At 41.7% G+C, this 19714-nt stretch overlaps 2 protein-coding genes and 1 long non-coding RNA gene across 13 annotated transcripts in view; 2 read left to right on the top strand and 1 right to left on the bottom strand.

Annotated features, from left to right (window-relative positions):
- Nucleotides 1-9033, top strand: part of LOC148390864 (receptor-type tyrosine-protein phosphatase gamma-like) — a 145545-nt gene extending 136512 nt beyond the window's left edge. For all 7 annotated transcript variants that reach the window (XM_088389135.1, XM_088389132.1, XM_088389134.1 and 4 more), the window contains 14 exons: nt 1659-1755; nt 1881-1963; nt 2040-2174; nt 2903-3037; nt 3124-3296; nt 3406-3541; nt 4133-4279; nt 5144-5237; nt 5573-5649; nt 5753-5881; nt 6296-6442; nt 6528-6670; nt 6859-6994; nt 7631-9033. In XM_088389135.1, coding sequence (XP_088245261.1) covers nt 1659-1755; nt 1881-1963; nt 2040-2174; nt 2903-3037; nt 3124-3296; nt 3406-3541; nt 4133-4279; nt 5144-5237; nt 5573-5649; nt 5753-5881; nt 6296-6442; nt 6528-6670; nt 6859-6994; nt 7631-7771 — 1773 coding nt within the window. In that variant the 3' untranslated portion in view covers nt 7772-9033. The remainder of the gene's footprint in view (nt 1-1658; nt 1756-1880; nt 1964-2039; nt 2175-2902; nt 3038-3123; nt 3297-3405; nt 3542-4132; nt 4280-5143; nt 5238-5572; nt 5650-5752; nt 5882-6295; nt 6443-6527; nt 6671-6858; nt 6995-7630) is intronic.
- A 671-nt stretch (nt 9034-9704) lies between these two features.
- Nucleotides 9705-19714, bottom strand: part of cadpsb (Ca2+-dependent activator protein for secretion b) — a 54338-nt gene continuing 44328 nt past the window's right edge. For 3 of the 5 annotated variants that reach the window (XM_088389136.1, XM_088389137.1, XM_088389138.1), the window contains 10 exons: nt 19561-19702; nt 18781-18942; nt 17489-17644; nt 17169-17337; nt 16947-17021; nt 16790-16873; nt 16619-16651; nt 16420-16527; nt 11014-11118; nt 9705-10940 (listed from right to left, as the gene is read on the bottom strand). In XM_088389136.1, the coding sequence (XP_088245262.1) occupies nt 10764-10940; nt 11014-11118; nt 16420-16527; nt 16619-16651; nt 16790-16873; nt 16947-17021; nt 17169-17337; nt 17489-17644; nt 18781-18942; nt 19561-19702 (1211 nt within the window). In that variant the 3' untranslated portion in view covers nt 9705-10763. The remainder of the gene's footprint in view (nt 10941-11013; nt 11119-16419; nt 16528-16618; nt 16652-16789; nt 16874-16946; nt 17022-17168; nt 17338-17488; nt 17645-18780; nt 18943-19560; nt 19703-19714) is intronic. The other 2 variants (XM_088389139.1, XM_088389140.1) reach the window with 1 other exon arrangement.
- Nucleotides 16437-19364, top strand: LOC148390863 (uncharacterized). The gene is made up of 3 exons (XR_015861222.1): nt 16437-16620; nt 16769-16887; nt 19168-19364. It is a non-coding gene; the product is annotated as an uncharacterized LOC148390863 (long non-coding RNA).

Genomic DNA, 19714 nt, shown 5'->3' with positions numbered 1-19714 from the left:
AAAACATGAGACTCGTGATTAATATTACATTTATGGAATACGAATTCAACAGAATAATTCATCAACGTAAGGCGGCACCATGTTGGGAAAATCATTTTCAGCTGCAGACTGGAAGTGACATTGCAGCACAAGTGGCGCTCGGCAGTTGGAATTGTCTCGGCTAAGAGATTGTTGAGAGTGATGGATTTCAACTTTCGATCATGCATCATCATGGTTGGGATGGAAAATTGTTGTAATTCAACTGCTTGATGTGAAACACATCCATACAAAAAAATCTACAATATATGTTCATAACTTTGTAAGTAGGACAGCAGAAAGAATTCTATTGCTCTGTTTTGAATTGACAGAATATGACAATTTGTGTAACTCTTACAAAAAAATTTAAATGTGGAAATGATATTGACAAATCTAAAAGCAAATTAATGAAGACAAAACAGTCCACTTTATTTTAAGGCATATTTTTCTGAAAATGTTGTGTTGAATCCCAAATGGAAAACCTTCAGGGACATTTGGCTTCAGATCATCACGTTCCTATTGATAGCTTTTGATCACATAGTCACTATCTGTTTCTCAGCTGTGTTGAAATTCTCTGTTGAAGCACTCAATAAGCACTAGAACAAAACTACTCATGCAAACTTGACAGACTTTTTTGGGGGGGTTGCATCAACCAATACATTTGTTATCGCTTCCAAAAATCAAACATCTCTTCTCACAGTTTACTGATGTCTTCTTGCTTTGCACAAATGTACCAAAAAGTCTGGCTATGGCCGCACTGGAGCTTTCAGTACAGCTCTAACAAAACCAAGCAAGCATCAGAGCGTTCAGCCCGAACCGAGCAATGCACTCGCCCTCCTCCCCGCAGACTATTCAGCATGGTGCCATGTTCCCCTTCAACTTTGCTCTTTTTGGATAGTTATTTGGGAGAAAGACACACAGACAGATTTGGAGTTAATTAGGGTGAAAGCAGGTTAAAAAAAAAAAAACACGAAAGCTTGGCTCCTGAAGGCTGCTCTTTAATTGGGTCGTTTGGCGTCCGGCTCATACGCTCATTTGTCATGTAAATATAACACGGAGAAGGAGAAGGATGGAAAGAAGGTTGTTTGAGTTCAAGCACTAATAGCGTTGCTGATACGTGGACCAAATCGCTTGATTTTTACTTGGCACTTTTTTATTTTTTTGTTGTACACGCAGGATGGATTGAGGAACCTGACTTTTTTTTTTCTTCTTAACGAGTGACTTGGTGTTGTGTATGTTTTGAACCAGTGGAGGCGTGATGGGTTTTAATACTTTGCAGCATCCAGCAGAGAGCACTATTAATTAAAGCCTAACTACTAACTAGAAATTGAAGCGTGGGTACCGGAAATGAGTTAAGTTCACCGCAGGACCATTTTTGAAGGGACGTTTGGTCTAAATTTTGCCCTTGGTGGAAAATGAATAAGATGGCAAAATTAGTCGAGCATTTTTTTTTCTTTAGCTGCTCGACTGTCTGGATGCTTTTACATAATGACATGCTCATATTTGCCTGTTTTGTCATGCATTTAAAATAATAAAAGATGATGATTTTTTTTATGCAATAAAGCAAATGACACAGTTTAGTTAAATGCAATAGAAAAGGATTCAACCCTGCTTTTTGTTTTTTTCTTGCTTTCCCACCCCAGGAGGTCCAGCGTTCCACGGCCGACTTGAAAATCACTGCGGAACACTCCAATCATCCTGACAACAAGCACAAAAACAGATACATCAACATTGTGGCTTGTGAGTCTGCTGTGAAATGAGATTAGAGAGGATGTCTACTGCGGAGGAATCCTCTCGTGTTTTCCTAACCTACATTCTTACCTTTAACAATAATTTGTTCAAATATATCGATTATCCCCCCGCAGATGACCATAGCCGGGTGAAATTACGTGCATTGGCCGGAAAAGACGCCAAACATTCCGATTACATCAACGCCAACTACGTGGACGTGAGTTGAAACGCTTCGTGTTATGTTTAAGTCGTCTGAACGTCACTTTCATTGTGAATCATGTGACTTGCGTCAGGGCTATAACCGTCCCAGAGCATACATCGCTGCCCAGGGTCCACTTAAGTCCACCTTTGAAGACTTCTGGAGGATGGTGTGGGAGCAGAACACCGGAACCATTGTCATGATCACAAACCTCGTGGAGAAAGGACGGGTGGGCTAACATGCACACGTCGTTAAAACCATCACAGTGGCAAAACTAAAATCTAATCAACCTCATGCTTGATATTTCTCATAATTGATTCAAGTTTTTTTTTTTTTTTTTCCAAATTAAAGCTGGCAAAAAAAAAAATCAAAACCTTGTTAGATATTGGTAGAAATAAGTCAGATCCCTGAAAAGGAAAAAAAAAAAAGCCTGAATCAAAAGTGAAATATTGTTGCAGTGAATCCACATCTGTTTTCAAGTTCATAATTTGTAAAATGAACTTTTTGAGCTTTGGCTGTATTTCATGGCATTTTGATACCAATGTTTACGTTAGATGAGTAGTTTTATTTAGAGTGAAGTAGTTTGCTTTCCTGGCATGTTAGTGCCAAGAAACTTGGCCGAGAAGCTTCAATTAGGCTAAAGTTTTATGTATTGTGTTTTATGTTGTCATAACTTGTTATGGAGATTTTATGATTCGTTATGAGTAGGTTTATCTTAAAATAAAAAATACCATAATGCTTCATGTGTAGGCTGTAGAAACACTAGTTTTATAAGACATTCATGTGCTATTGTTAGGCTGGCTGAACATATTGTTTTAAGAAAGTACAATTTTCTTTCAGCTAATTAGTAAATCCGTATATATTCTTATTTTGGACCGAAGACCAGTTTTTGCAGTCTTTATGGTCAATGTATGCTTCCATCAGGAATGATGAAATGTCAATTGCTGTGTTTTACAGAGGAAATGTGACCAGTACTGGCCAACAGAGAACAGCGAGCAGTACGGAAACATCATTGTGACGCTGAAAAGCACCAAAGTGCACGCCTGCTACACTTTGCGCCGATTTCTCATACGGAACACAAAAGTCAAAAAGGTCAATTTTTAAAATTGTTAATTATCAGCTCGACGATACAATACACTGTTCTAATTCGCGGTTGATTTATTTATTTATTTTCTCAGGGTCAGAAGGGGAACCCAAAGGGGAAGCTCAACGAGCGTATCGTTATCCAATACCACTACACTCAGTGGCCTGACATGGGCGTGCCAGAGTACACCCTCCCCGTCCTCACCTTCATCAACCGCTCATCAGCGGCCCGCACTGCAGACATGGGCCCGGTCCTGGTGCACTGCAGGTACCATCCATTACTTAAATGAACATTAATTATGAGCATTAGACGCTGGAAATGTGCTGACGGGCCTTAGCGGCGGCGGCGTGCTCATACTGCTTTGTGCTGGCCTCAGTGCAGGGGTTGGCCGCACAGGAACGTACATTGTCATTGACAGCATGCTGCAACAAATCAAGGACAAAAGCACAGTCAGCATCCTGGACTTTCTTAAACATATCCGCACACAGCGCAACTACCTGGTCCAGACTGAGGTAAGACCCCCAGCAAACATGTTAAAAAAGTCTTCCGTGGTTTTAAATGCTTGGGGAGAGAAAGCTTGAACATGACTTTGATCACACTTTGAGCTGACTCGTCTTATTTTATGTGAGTGGAAGGATGACTTTCTTATTTTGCATTTGGAGAAGTCAGTTTAAAATAATTTATTTGATTTTTTTTTTTCTCCCCACAAGGCGCCCTCATTTTCTACGAAGTGGCCTAAAGGGTTTTAATAAATTATCCCCACACACATTTTCATCAACACTGGCATACTTGAACGTTGATGCAAGGCAGGATGAAGACAAAATTGTCACACTTGTGTCAAAATGTCAGCCAAAAGCAGACTCATCAGAGTAGGCGTGTAGTTCTAATCTTCTAGTGTGCAATTTCCCGTGCATACTGTGACCTCAATTTCACCTTTCACTATCAAGTAGTTATTCGTAGTGAAGCCGATGTTTTTCTGCCGGATCCAACCGGTGACCTCCGCCACCATCAAAATAAATGTCTTTCTTATGTTAGCATTTTCTGTAAACTCTTCATTTACATTCATGAACATTTTGATTGTTGTATTGTGTGTTCAACTTCAGGAGCAGTACGTGTTCATTCACGATGCTCTGATGGAGGCCATTTTCAGCCGAGAGACAGAAGTGCCCGCCTGGCAGCTGCACGGCTACGTCAACAGCATCCTCACACCAAATTCTGTCGGCCGCACCCGTCTGGAGAAGCAGTTCAGGGTGAGTTTATAACCTTGCGCTATTGTCACACGATCCCTATTGGCATCTTTTGGAAAGGAGGCGGTCTCTTGATCGGAAGCTTGTTAAAACCGTGTACGGGAACAGCAGTAATCCCATTTTATCCGCCGGGGGGATAGAGATCACGTCCTGCCGCGTGAGAGTGAATAACGGCGAGTGCAGTACAGTGCAGTTGTTGATGGTCTGCTCAAATTGTTTTGTGTGAGTTCCAACTGTAAATATGCCAAAAACTATCATCTAACATAGCATCATAGTTCAACCCATCTTATAATAAATTTACCCTTAGAAACAGATTTCTTATAGATAATTTGATTGGGGGGGGGGGGAATGCATTTCTGAAATCTTACTTTAACGACCCAGTCTAATTAAAGAATGTATTTGTTTCCTATTAGACCGGAATACGGCGCCATCTTGTGGCATCTCGGGCTGTTATAAAAAGAACACGTAAACATGATTTTTCTCTCATCCAGTAGCTGGCGATTGTTCCAAAATTGAAACTAGATTTTTTTTCTGCAGACATGATTTTTAACTATTAATAAAAAATATGTCAAACCATTAAAGACAACAATCAAACCGAACACAAAAACAAAGAAACAATTACTTCTTTCCCAATTAGATTGACTCCGAGGTTTGTGTGGCATCCCGTAATAGATTGTTCTGACCGAGATTGCACTTTACCCAGAGGCAGGGTTCTCTGTTGTCGTCTGTTGTTGCACTTGCTCTGAGGGAAGCATGTCTATTGTACTAATTAAAAAAAAAAAAAAAAAGCCAGTGTGGGTTTTCACAGTCTGTGTGTTTGATTGATTCTAACACCATGTGATTGACTTTTCGCTTCTCCGTCACCAGCTGCTGACTCAATGCAACACTCGATTTGTGGAGTGTTTCAGTGCTCACAAAGACTGCAACAAGGAAAAGAACCGCAACTCCTCCGTGGTTCCATGTGAGTGTCTCGTCCGATCTTGCGATGCTTGTTAATACGTAAAGCGAAAAAAAAAATGTCTCGCAAGAATAAGCAACAAGGTAGCATTTCCTCATCTAACCGGTGCCAGTATCTCGGCTGTACATTATTAAAGACAGTTCTTGGTCCAAAATTAGAATCTATTTCCATAATCCCATAAGTTAATCGCTCGATGCATTCGTGGCGCCCGGCCAGAGGAAATGGAGGTTGTTGTTGCTATAGCAACAGTGAGGAATGGTAATGAACGCGTGTGCTATCAGCCAGTGTGATTACAGTGCTCCGGGTTCTGACTCGAGTGTGCGTTTCTGCTTCCACAGCCGAGCGAGCGAGGGTGGGTCTCACCACTTTGCCTGGCATGAAAGGCACCGATTACATTAATGCGTCCTACATAATGGTACGGCCTCGTCAGCTCCGCCCATGCCATTTATGCATCGGCTGTCCAAATGCACGCCGCACTCCTTTAAAAAAAAAAAATCAAAACCCTTTTCTCTCCGCAGGGTTACTACAGGAGTAACGAGTTCATCATTACCCAGCATCCTTTGCCCCACACCACCACTGATTTTTGGAGGATGATTTGGGACCATAATGCACAAATTATTGTCATGTTGCCTGACAACCAGGGCTTGGTAAGCAACTTGTATACATAGTTTTGTCAAGTTTTGGAATGTTTTGAAAGAAACCTCCCAATGATAACAGATTCCAATTTATTATACACAGATAATTTCACATCCAAACAGTAACTTGCACACCCTGCAAGCAAAAACTGTTAAGAGTCACACATTTAATAGATGCAAGCTGCTATCAAATCGGGAGGCCTGTGTTGAAATATTAAGATGTTTTTGATTAAAATAGCTAGGAAATGATGAGTAAATGTGACCCCGTAATGCTGACAATTTTCAGTAAGCTATAAAATGTTTTGAAACTTTACTAAAACAAAAACTCCCAATCCAGATGTTCTTACTCTGATAAGACAAAAAAAATATTTTTTTTTTAAGCCTAACGGTAATTTCAGCTTTTTTTTTGTGCTCCATTCTGTGCAGGCTGAGGATGAGTTTGTTTACTGGCCGAGTCGCGAAGAGGCCATGAACTGCATCGCCTTCACCGTCACGCTCATAAGTAAGGACAGACTGTGCCTCTCCAACGAGGAGCAGATTATCATCCACGACTTCATCCTGGAAGCCACGCAGGTACCCGCGTTGTCCAACTGCTTTCAAATCATGTCCCGCCTCCTCGCATGAGCGTAACTTTCCTTTTTTTTAACGTGTGCACCAGGACGACTATGTTCTGGAAGTGAGACACTTCCAGTGCCCCAAGTGGCCCAATCCCGACGCTCCTCTCAGCAGCGCCTTTGAGCTCATCAGGGTCATCAAGGAGGAGGCCATGACTCGAGATGGCCCCACAATTGTGCACGATGAGTATGTTTTTTTTTTGGTAAACTTCCACCAAGGTTATTTTCTACCAAAATGACTTTTTCTTAAGTATCGCTTTTCAGGTACTTTATCCAAGACAGCTTCTAACTGCACCATTTCAAACGTCACTTTCCACCCCCGGGTGGTTTTGTCTCCTGCAGCTGCATGCGATTGATTGTTCCGCCTCCTCGCAGGTACGGCGCGGTGTCAGCGGGGACACTGTGCGCTCTCACCACGCTGTCGCAGCAGTTGGAGAACGAAGGCGTCGTCGACATCTATCAGGTGGCCAAGATGATCAATCTCATGAGGCCGGGAGTCTTTACAGATATTGTAAGTAGACTGTGGGATTGGAAAAATCATTTTAATGTTTTTAATCAGTTCAACAGAATATTTAGTGAAGCTAATTGGGTTTTAATGTCGTTTGCTACAGTAATCACCAGCCTGTTCACGGTTGACTAATTGTGAATTTGCCTATTTCTGTTCTGCTCCCATTTTGTCTTCAACTTTCCTAGGGCACATAGTTTTGGTGCATTACGGCATTCTTCATTCGCGTAATATAAAAGATGTGGCCACCGGCGGTACATTTTCTTCTTCCATTTTCTTTTGGCAGTTGGCACATAATTTTGGTGCATTACCGCCACCTTCTGCCCAGCAGCCAAGAAAGTCAACACAATTAGGTCTTTTTTTTTTTTAAACGCCAGACTCGAGTTTTAATTTTACTAGTGTAAATAACAGACCCATTCAAACTATGAAAATAGCATAATTTATACGTACGGCATGCTTCTTGCACCCCACAAGGACACGTGCTGAATGCAGATGATAGTTTTAATGGGTACACTTAAGTTCTGCTCATGGTCAATTTTTGCCCACCAGAGGGCAATCAAACGTTTAGTTATGCTTCACCCACCTCTACACACCACTTCATTTCATGTCTGTTGCGTATGTGTGTGTGCGTGCATGGTGCAGGATCAGTACCAGTACCTTTACAAAGCCATGCTGAGCCTGGCGGCTAGCGGAGAATGCGGCCCCATGCACACGGACATTAACGGGGTGGCGGTAATGGCGGACCAGTGCGACCCTGCCGAGAGCATGGAGTCGCTCGTTTGAGGAGCAGCGTCCAGGCACTTCATTTCTACAAGAACTTCTTCTCCTTCTCCCCCCCTGAGAGGCCTTTTTTGCCAGACTATTGATTAAATAATTGAAAAATAAACTTACTATTACTTTTTATACTGACAAACATTTTGGGATATTTATGTTTTTGCCCCCCTCCCTTCACTTTTTTTTTTTAATCATTTCTCATCCTCAAATCCCGCTGAGTTTGTATCCCGTTAACGTGTGGAAGAAATGAGAGAGAAAAAAAAAACCCAAGCAGCTCTTGTCCACTTTGCACTCAACTATCAGTGTTACTGCCCAACTTTACCCAAGGACGTCGCACGTTCAACTCGGACCCGAGCGCACCGCTGAAATGTCAAAGCGACAAAGGAGGACATCCCGACGTCCTTTTTGGAACCTGTGTGTCATCAAACTTTGAGACCGCAGGTCACATGACTCCTCGTGTGCCGACACTTCCCCATCCACATCAATAGCTCTCGTAAACAAAACAAAATGGCTTCTTTTGCTCGTCATGGCATCCAATGTGAACATTTATTGCTTTTTACAGGGATTTATATTGTTATACTGTTTTGTAATATATATCTCTATATATTATATCCTTAATAGCCAATCACTCTTTGCCTATTTGTGGACTGGCTGTTTTAGTGCTGTGGGTTTGGATCATGTTCGCACAGCTTTGCCAAATGTTATTATTGTGAAACATTTCAACAAAGGGACGCTGATCAGCCAAAAACTAACAAAAAAAGTAAAAAAAAAAAAGTTTCAATTGTCAAAGTGCAGATACATTTCCTCGACTATATGCAGATTAATATACAAAATAAAAGGTTGTTAAGAAATGCATGAGGATTGTGAAGCTGTTGTACTTTTTACTGGTTTGAGGTTGGCGCTCAAATTTTCTTTTGTTTTTGTTTTTTAATCTACTTCCCTGTGAATTGTGTTTTGTCTCCAGTGGAAATAAAACGCTTTTTTTGCCACTTGAGTCAACAGGTAACCTCAGCAGTTGCTAAAGGACCTCTACTGTCTCACAACCCTTTTAGAATGATGAAGACATTCAGCACTCTTTCTATCCATCACCTTTCTCTGCTTGTTTTTTTTATTTTAGTTGCACATCGATTGAATGTCTTAATGGATGAGTTATGTTAATGATTTTTCGCTTTGGCACTTTTTTGGTTCTGTTGATCACTATTGTTGGTTTACCTTGTCTACTGTGACTCAGCCTTCTTAAATATATGAAACATTAAATGGCCCACACTTTAGCTGCTTTCTGGCTTTTTTCTTTTAAACCAAAAGGCCACTTTTAATGATTGTTTCTTTGGACCGGACATGTTCATTTCATAATGGTAATATTCCAAATGTTCCTTTCTTTTTTTTTTGTAGGATTATGAAGTAAAAATTTTGAAATTTGTTCAGTACATTTTGATCAAATTTAACTGAGCAACTATTACTCTTCACATTCCTCATTCTAACTGCATTTCTTTATTTATATTTTATTGACCTGTTTGCTAAAGGAGATCATATCATATAAGTAATTCAATAGATGTAAAACACACAAAGATTGCTGTAACCTCTGTCATATATACATGGTCTTTTTTTTTTTTCTAAAAAAAAAACATCAGGGGTCGCATGTGAGCAGTCTTTCTCAACTAAAGATTGTTAAGGCAGACCTAAGCCATCAGCAAAGCCATGCAGCACCAAAAAAATGCAGTAACAGTAAGTAGTTCTTTGTTCATCAGTGGTTAGCAATAGCATAACATTATTAAAAAGAATTAAGAGGCTTATTGTATTAAAAGTGTTGTTCTTACACTTAAAGCACATATTCACTCATCCATGTATGCATATTGTATGGTTACATTTAATTTTATTTACTATATGTGGCGTTCATGGCTCTCTCGGCCAAAAATGTTTTTATCAAATAAGCAGGCGTAGGTGACACATGTACAGTAATTTTTATTCATAGGCCACAGCTCTTGCATATTACAACCGTTGGCGTTCAGAAGGCAAAAGAAAAGACAAAAGAAAAAGCAAGAATGAATCCACCAGCTAAATGACACGGGAAAGTGGAGAGATAGAGAGAAAAAAAGTGTTTGGGAAGGGTTGGAACCCACAAGCATGCAGCGATGGCTCAGAATGCAATGTACAGCATTTTATATTTATATATATATTTATATCATATATACAGAACAACAGTGAGACCCAAGCCAGACATCTCATTCCACACAGATACACAACAAAGACAGACCATTTTTTTTGTCATTCATAAAAAAAATTAAAATCAGTTTTACTCTTTTCTCTGTAAAAGTGCAACTCAATTAATATAGAACCTGTTTTCTTTTTTTTTTTTTTCTCGTTGAATGTGGAAATAAAAATAGAATCTCCCGAGTTATCAAAATGGAGCGAGAATGGAGAGTATTGCATCTCTAGAATCCCCTCGTGCTGAGGCTGAAGGTCGAAGGTCAAAGCGTATCTAAGACGGGGGCCGTCAACAAAAAACAGAGGATTCTCGTCACTCTCGAAGCAAGTTGGCGTTCACTTGAAAACAGACAAAGAAAAGGCTCCACACACACACACACACACGCACACATACTCATTGTTACGACAATGTACCATGAATGAATGGAGAGTACGACAAAGAAGCGCCATTTACGTACATAGTTTGCATTGGACAGGGGAGGACACACACTATTTAATCTCACTCAAATGCTTCTCCATATTGCTTAGTAACACAGAAATGAATTTAGAAATGAATCGGTGCTATCTTTATTATGACACAGCTAAACTGCCAATCAATGGTTATTTTTTTTATTGTGTTTCCTCAATATAAGCACTATTTTTTTTCATAATTATTAGTTTATAGTTCCTTCATAGGCAAATCGAGCTGACAACGAGGTCCTAGAGTGGCTATCTGAGTTGGTACATGCATCGGTTAACCAGGCTAAAGTCAAAAGTGTGATTAAGAGGGCAGGGAGGGTGTTGGGTGCGTGTCCCTCTAGTCGTCCTCCTCGTCCTCTTCGTCGCTGTCCTTCATGGAGATGCCCTGCATGCCTCCTTCCCTCACCGAGGCCGTGGCCTCCTCCAAAGTCAGCCTGTTGCGCACCGTGTCGTACATCTTGCTGTTCAGAGTCGAGTCCAGTACGCCCTGCAGGCGGAAGTCACGGTACTTTTTCTGCCGGGGTGGGATCACAAAAGTTAGTATGCAACAAACACACAGTGCATATTTGGCCTGCGGCCTGAGTCACCTTGGTGATCCTGATGAGGATCTTCAGCTGGTAGACGTGCAGCTGCTGGTCCATACGTTCGGTGAGCCAGGTGCCCAACAGGTTCATGGTGGCAGTGTACCATTGCTGAAAAAAATAAACACAACACTCTCCAGCAAGAACACACACACATCGCACATGTGCACAGGACGCCAGGAAAACCATCACCAGTCAGCCGGTTAGTTTGAAACCCTAACCCTAGTTTGAAGCCCTAACCCTAGCTTTAAACCCCACTTTAAAACATTGACCCCTTTTATGAAACCCTAGTTTGAAACCCTGACTCTCATTTGAAACCCTAAAACTAACTTTAAACCCTAATTTGAAACATTAACCCTAATATGAAATCCTTGTTTGAAACCCTAACTTTAAACCCTACTTTGAAACCCTAATCCTAATATGAAACCCGAGTTTGGAACCCTATCCCTACTTTGAACCCCTAGTTTTAAACGCTAGTTTGAAACTCTAACCCTAGCTTTAAATGCTAGTTTGAAACCCTAACCCTAGTTTCAAATGCTGCTTTGAAACCCTAACCCTAGTTTTAAACCCTACTTTGAAAGTGTCAGGGTCTGGGAGGTTTTTCTCTTATCCACAGGGGGCAGCTGTGAGCAGAGTGGCGGAGGACCCACAGGTGTGGCTGATCCCCACAGGTGTGGCTGATCAGGCTCGTTAGGGGAAGGCTTTTAAGGAGCGGGCTGCCAGCGGCTCGTCGCCTGCCTATGTGGTCTCCACTATGGCTGTGCCTTTAGCAATTATCCAAGTCAACCCTAATCGTATACGTTGCGTCTCTTGTCTGCCTGTTCGATCTTCGCCTTGTTTTCCATGAACTCTGACTCTTTGTTGTTCCCTTCCAGCTCTTGGATCCCCCTCGACAGACCTCCGACCAGCTTCACTCCGCTCAGACCGAAGCGCTCACGCTCCACCATCACAGCTCCAATTCCGGACCCCCCAGCGCTATTGCTTCCTCACTCCCTTCAATAAAAACTCCACATCCATCTGGGACTCCTGACAGGTTTCTGCATGTAGGTCAAACAACTCGTATGAAACCCAACTTTGAAACCCTAACATTAGTTTTAAACCCTAGTTTGAAAGTCGAAGCCTACGTTAATGCTCCAGTCAATGTATTTCACTGGTCAAGTTTGTGTAAACATATAATGCTATTATGGTGACATCAACACCTTACCTAAAATCTTCACTTTAAATTGGATTTCTGACAACACCAAAAAAGATTTAGAATACACAATTTAGCTTTGACCTCACCTGCTGTGAGTGTCATTCAGCAAACAAAAGAGAACTATTATCTCATCATAATGTACTGGATGATTGTTTTAGTGGGAACTACGATTCCCAACAGCTGCAACAAGAAGCACTTTCTTTTGGTTTTATTACGCGCCAACGACTTCATTGAGTGTTTTTATGGCCCATGAGCACTGAAATTCAAATCATGTTTTTATGTATGAGCGCTTTTTACGTGGAGCAACATCTCAACAAGTCCTTCCAGAGGTGCTGTAAGGCAACTTTTGAGAAGTGATACTGATTTTGATCCCTCAACCGCGAAGAAGCATTTTCCCCTTTGCATTCTAGTGAGAGAGGACCACCCATGACATCGGCCACTGCTGTAGTTGCTGCCTTTCAAACTTTGAATCACAGATAATGGTCAATCGGAAAATACCATGTTGTATCGTATTGACTCTCGCAACAAATACAAAGTTTTTCAGATATGAAGTAAAATGCAGGCGGTCGCCGCCAGATGATCTCATTGGTACCGTTTCCATCCTCAGAAAAAAAACAAACGGACATCAAATTAACTATTACATTCATTCATTCATTTGGTCATTCATTCTTTTCTCTAATTGTCCAGTTTGGTCATGCTCATCCGTATCGCTTGGTGCACGGCGGGCCCGACAAACACGCAATCATAAGCAAATTGGGCCTTTAGATCAGGGGTGTCAAATTCATTTTTTTCTCGGGCTGCATTGTAGTCATAGCTTCTTTCGGAGGGCCATTATGACTGTTAACCCAAATAAATGTATGAGCACCTCATCATATAGAGTAAAAGCTACAAAACTGACAAAGAGCTCGTTTTCAAATCAGATGAGGAAAAAACTGGTCAAATAATTAAACAAAAAGATATTAAAAGTGGAGAGAATTTGCAACTCTAGTAATGACACATGAATTTGATTCACAATTTGTCTTCGCGGGCCACATAAAATGATGTGGCTTGCCGTATTCGGCCCCTGGGCCTTGAGTTTGACACCTGTGCTTTAGATTAATTCAAAATAATGCTTACTTGGCATTCCTGACTTTGCGATATCTAAGAATTAATTGCACAAAGTGATCCATCTGTTTCCCAGACACTGAAGATGGGCAAGTGTACAAAAATGTCAAGATCTGTCACGGTTTGTTTCCTTGTTTTAATGTTGTCATAGTTTGGGTTCGTGTGTCTGTGTGCTCGCCCCTCCCCTCCTGTGCCCTGATCAGTGTGATCACCCTTACCTGCCTCTCGTTAGGTGTCTTGTATTTAAGTCCTGTCTGCCCCTCACTCCTGTCGGGTTGTTTGCGTCTTATGTCTTCTTGTATTTCTAGTTGCTTGTCTGTTCTCGTCTTGTTTCGTCTTTCTGTTCAGTTATTCTCGTCACTAGGTGAGCCTCTATAGTCTGTCTTTTGAGTTCCTTCAATAAACCCTGGTCCAAGCTGCATTTGGTCGCCCAGCTCTATTCACTTCATGACAAAAAAACTGCAAATGAGGCGGTGGGGCAGTAAGGGAAATGTGCTGATTGCACCAATTGTGGTAGAAACGTGGCCTTGCAATTTGGAGGCGAAACAACTAAGGTGAGCTTTTACTAGCAAAGGAAAAGTAGGAATGAGAGTGAGTAAATGGTGTGCAGGCGGGGTTGAAGCAGTGCTATTTTCATGTAGCTTGCTCTCTGCTTTGGCCCACACTTAGGTTGCATTTAAGGCTACAAGAGAACAGCACTCGCAGCAAGTTGAAATCAAACTTCTAAGAAGCTTTCATTGGGTCCAAATAAAAAAAGGCTAGTCGCGTCCACCGGTCGGCCTTCACCTGAATTTGCTAAGGTGAATGGATGGAGGGTTTTTTTTGGACTCAAGAAGGGAGGTGCGGAGGGGAGCGGGTTCCGGATTTATGCAGATGCCTGTCCACTTGACAGTCGAGTCGAGCGTGCAGTGCATGCAGACCTGGCAGGTGTGTGCGTGCTGAGGAAGAGGCTGCTCTACGGCATGTGTGCAAAATGAGCCACAAGTCTGAGGAAGAGGGTCATGCTAGAAGATGTACACAGGAAGATTATTTGACTCCAAAAAATCATGCCAACCAACATAATGTGAGAAAACAACACAACACTAGAGATAAGTGCCACTTTTTTTTTTTTTTTTTCCCACTTCTTGGCTCGTCAGTGGCTGTATTGACGTGACCCTGATACATTTTTACAGCAGTTCTGCCTGCACGCATTACGGGTGGAATCTTCCTCACGAACATTCCGACACCTAACTCTTAAAACTACACATTTGACCATCTTTTTGCTTTATTATATTATCATTAACAATATATATATATATATATAATATATATTTCTTTTACCCCTCAAATAGTGGTCATCACTCAACTAATCAAATGGAAATACTAATTGATTCATATTGAAAATTATTGTTACCGTTTATAATGCAGATTGTATTGTCTGTCTGTCCATCAAGCTGCACAATTCATTTAATTTCATCCTGCTAATGATTTTTGCCTGTCACAATTAGTGGCAAGATTCAATTTATTAAAATCAAGTCGTTTTCTATAATTTTATATGTGTAGTATTTCTTTGTTTATAGTTTTTTTTTTATTATTTGACAAATGCAATATTGAGTATTTATATTTGTGTTTCAGCTGTTTTCCTTACAGGTAATGTTGTTTGGGGAACTTTTCCACCACTGAATTTATGAAGGCTTCTGATTAGCTGCAGTGGACCAAGTGATGACAGCGTCCCCTATTGCTGCAACATGCACTTAGTATTGATTCATTTAATCTCAAAGTGTGTATATCTTCTGACACTGTAGTGGATACAAATTGCTCGTGTAAATGTGAACTTACGGCATTCGTAAAAAAAAGCACTGCATGCAATTGCATGCAGAGTTGGAACTGCTGTAAAAATAGCATATAGCTATATATCCCGTAAATACAGCCACTGCCGTTTTTCTCCACTAGAGGAGGCAGCAGGAATGGTGTTAATAAGAAGAGACCAAAAAAGGGTTGAAATAAGAGAGATCGAGTAGAGCCAGCGCAACATTGAAGGATGGCTTTGACATGCATGCAAAAGTTGATGGATGGATGGATGGATGGATGGATGGATGGATGGATGGATGGATGGATGGATGGATGGATGGATGGATGGATGGATGGATGGATGGATGGATGGATGGATGGATGGATGGATGGATGGATGGATGGATGGATGGATGGATGGATGGATGGATGGATGGATGGATGGATGGATGGAAAATGCATTCAGATGAGAAGCAAACAGATAAGGAACGGAAAAAAAACAGACATCCTAAAGTCGCTTCGAAAACGCGGCTTCGACTTGAGAAGAAGTCACCAAGGAAAGTTGAGGCTTTTGGCGGAGGCCACACAGAGGACACCAGGAGAAAGTGAGGACACAGACAAGGAAGGATTTCAGCGCGGGCCTCCTCGCACACAAAAGCAGAGCCACTCCAAAAAAAAAACAAAAAAAAAACCATACATAAATCAAAGACAAACAAAAACAGATTTGTCTGGATCCCGCACAAAACTTCTGCGTGTCAACTCCATCTCACTTCTTCACGCCGCAGCGTCTCGACATGACGTGAAAGCACACACAACACAGCATTATGTGTCGCTGAAACCACACATGGAGGACACATTGCTGTCAATGTATCCCGTCAGGATTATGTTGGGCTAAGACAGTGCTCTCCAGCCTCCAACACATGAAAACCTGCCTTGTGAGCCCTTTACATGTTCGCATTTCCGCTAAAGGCTCCTCATGTGTCTGCCTGAGGGAGTGCTCGCTAAGCATGCACGAAATGTTCTTTCCAGAGAGCACTGCTTCATATAATCCTTTTTTTTTTTTTAGGGGGGGGGGTGCTTTTACGGACTCTTTGTAAATATATATATTTTTTTTTTAATAGACAAAGGCCCAAAAGCACTGTGGCAATGCAGACCGGAATGCTGAGGGCAGCAGCTGAGCTTGACAGAGAAAAAAGAGAAGAGGACAGAAAGGACAGGAAGAAACACTTTTCCTGCTCTCAACGAAAAACAAAACGGGACTTATCCCCCCTCTGCCCTGTTGTTTTGCCACATTCTGTAGGGCCCCCTCCCTGCTTGAGTGGAGGAGACGGCATTTTACTTACATCAAATAACCTTTCTATATACACCTCCTCATTGACCTTATCACGCAGCATGTCCTGAGAGTGGCGGACAAAGGTCACGTAGCCGTCGGCCACGTCCATGCCGGGTTTCTGCAAAACAAACACACGGTTGGCTGACTTACTGTCGTGACCCGGAGAAGCGAGTCGGCTAAAAAGTGTGTAAAGGGGGGATGCCACTTACAGGTACGTCCACATATTTGGAGGCGGCTTTCACCTGAAAATGCAAGCAAACACATCCAAGGGGCCATTTTGTATAAAACGCATTCAGAAGATTTGACTCAGTCCAATTTCAAATCTGATACTAGAAAAAATTATATATATATATATTCAGAATTGTGAAGCGTCATCTCACCGTGAACGAGAGGAACGAAGAGAACAACGTGCCTTCATCGTATCTGGATATCTTTGCCAACACTCCCTCCAGAATGGCGACAAACTAAGCAAAAGAAGGTAAATAAATGATTTGATCGATGCCAATGATGTCATCAAAGCAACACGTGACTTGGCACCTTTGCAACGAGGAGCTGAATCATGTCCCGTACACTTTCCTCAATCAGTTCATCTATTTGAGAGTGGATCTGTTTCTGCAGAGTAAGAAATCATGTTATCAGTTATTGCTTTGCATTGGATAATTAAATTCAATTAAATTAAAATGACCTAAATTAATTAATAATCATTAATAATAATATAATTTTAATTATAATTCATTATGATTAAATAAAATAATTTACTTTGTTTTTTTCTTTGCTTAATTCCTGACCCATCTCCATCGCACACAGTTTGGCCGACTGGTCTTTAGCATCGACCATCACGTTGAACATGGTGCACAATGTCGGAGAAATGCGGAAATCTGTCGACTTGCTGCTCTTTGCCAGTTTGGACTCGAACGCCATCCTGGTGCTGTTTGGAAGGCATTGAGGACACAACATAATTGTGCAAATGTTAATTGTTTATAACAATAATAAATAATAGTATTATAATAAAGGCTACTATAAATACTGCATCAATTTTATCGACTGTATGCAGGGGCGGAGCAACATTTTCCACTTACCGCTTAACGCAGTTCTCGATCATGTTGCTCGACATCAGCTTGATGCGACTTTCCAGGTGTTTGGCGAACTCCTCCTCGGGCCAATGGAGGTCTCGGATGAAGGTCTGGAGGGCGTCCAGCTTCCAGAACAGGTCCTCGGATGTCCCGGAGCCATTGCTGCCATTGAACCAAATGCAAATATTTAAAATATCATGGCGGAAAATGGCCAAAGGGGTGAAAGGTCAGGGAAAGAGGGAGGGTGGTGTTGAGGGACTCTGCTCCTCGCCACTTGAGAAGTCGTTTGACACACACTGACTTGTCCGTCCAAATTGGTGCGGGTGAGGACAATCAGTGTATAGGTGGGGAGGAGCGGGAACTTTACAGTTACGAGTCAATCAATAATCATGCTCTCTGGTATGATTATTGACCGGGGTTGTGAGGAGGCTGCATGCGGGTTCAAATTACTGCAGCGTTGAGTCACAAAGGGAATGGCGGCATGAGAGAGGACTTCTCAGATGGCGCTTAGTGATCAAATTCCCCCAAATGGGCACGTCCCCTCTGCTGCCCCCCCCCCGGAAGAACGACCAGACTCAACATGCGTGAGTGGAGTCTGTTGCGCAAGTGCTGCCTGGATGGACGGTGATAAAACAAACAGCCACCGACCTTTTTACCGTCATCCCCACCCCAGCCCTACCCGCTCCTTCCGGGCCGCCATCTCAGCAACCAATCAGAGGCGGTCAAGATCGTAAAACCACTAAAACCCCACTTGGATATGTCTGGTCTTGCAATTGATTTTAAAAAAGTTTTGCCTTGGAGAAACATACACCATGTATATACTGTAGGTGGAAATGTACAGTATATACATGATTTCTTTTTCGGGGGGGGGGGGGCTGTGACTGCGCCATCACATCTCAAACTCAACAGCATGCATGTTGAGACAAATGACCTCATCTATTCTTGGAAAATCCTTGGCATGAACATGAACTATTTTGACGTTAAAATCACGTGACATGATTCGAGCTGAAATGTGTCATAAATTAGACCTGACACATTTGTTGATCATGTTTAGAATGTATATTTATGACTGTTAACTCTTGACCGTGTGTGAGTATGTTCAAAATAACTGCAGTCAATTTGTGTGTCGTAATTATTTTACAGAATCAGGTCAAATCCTTTTTGACCATTTGAACAGTGATAGGTCCATGGGATAAATCATCACTTTTCCAATATATTCCTAAATGTGGAACTCTTCATACCAAGGCATTCTCCATTTTTTGCTCAGTAAAACTAGAGTGAACTGGTTGAATACACACTCAGAGTCATATATAGCAGCCATCCACGACGGAGTTGAAAAGCTAGGCATTTGTGGAAGGTTAACTGACAGTCCCGCTACTGGAACGGGCAGATTTGGTACTTTGGGAATTTGGAGGTTGACATTTGGTAGATTCACATTGGGCAGATTACTTGTTAAACTCCTGCAGAAGAGACAGACAAAAAGAAACAACAAGAACAAAAAGAACATAACAGTGGCGTGGGAGCAGCAGAATGCTATGTAACACTCATTACTCAACAAAAAAATTGGAAAATAATACATGCAAACAAATGCTCGCTGTGTGAAAAGACCTACGGCTGGACAAAAAAAAAAAAAAAGCCAAACTATCTAAAACAAAAATCACTTTTTGCTATACTTTTCTTTATAGAATCAAAACGAGCGAGACCGTGAAAGCCACAACAAATGAAGAACAAGAGCAACGGACTGGAGGCCTTTTGTCTCTGGCAACATGTCAAAAGCACGAATTATGAAGGTTAGTGAACACAAAACAAACAAAAAGAAATATTAGCCTCTGATGTGCTGCAGAGAAACGACTATAAGACATTAGTCAGAGGTGACAAACATATTTACACAGCAAAATAATGTTTGCCTATTTGATCCATTAAAAAAAAAAATTCTGCCCACACATGGCTTGCTCATGACGTTTGAAGGAAGCCTTGTTGCACTTTACAGATGCTCTCCCAAAATCGCCGTCAGGCTCCCATTACAAAAACGAGAGACGAAATCCAAGAGACGAGCTACAAAGACAGAGGCTCCTTACTTTACAGGTTCCCAGGATTCCCGCTCAAAGCCCTTGTGAATTGACTGTGCGATGGAGGACTCCATCAGATCCACATATCTAACCACCAGAGGAGCATACAGATCCTGAAGGTGCTTGTGGAATTTTCCGTTACACAGATGATCTACATAGAGAA

The sequence above is a fragment of the Syngnathus floridae genome, chromosome 11 (assembly GCF_059516105.1).
Source record: "Syngnathus floridae isolate MCC-2025c chromosome 11, RoL_Sflo_1.0, whole genome shotgun sequence".
Classification (NCBI taxonomy): Eukaryota; Metazoa; Chordata; class Actinopteri; order Syngnathiformes; family Syngnathidae; genus Syngnathus; species Syngnathus floridae.
This window is presented reverse-complemented; position numbering and strand designations above follow the sequence as displayed.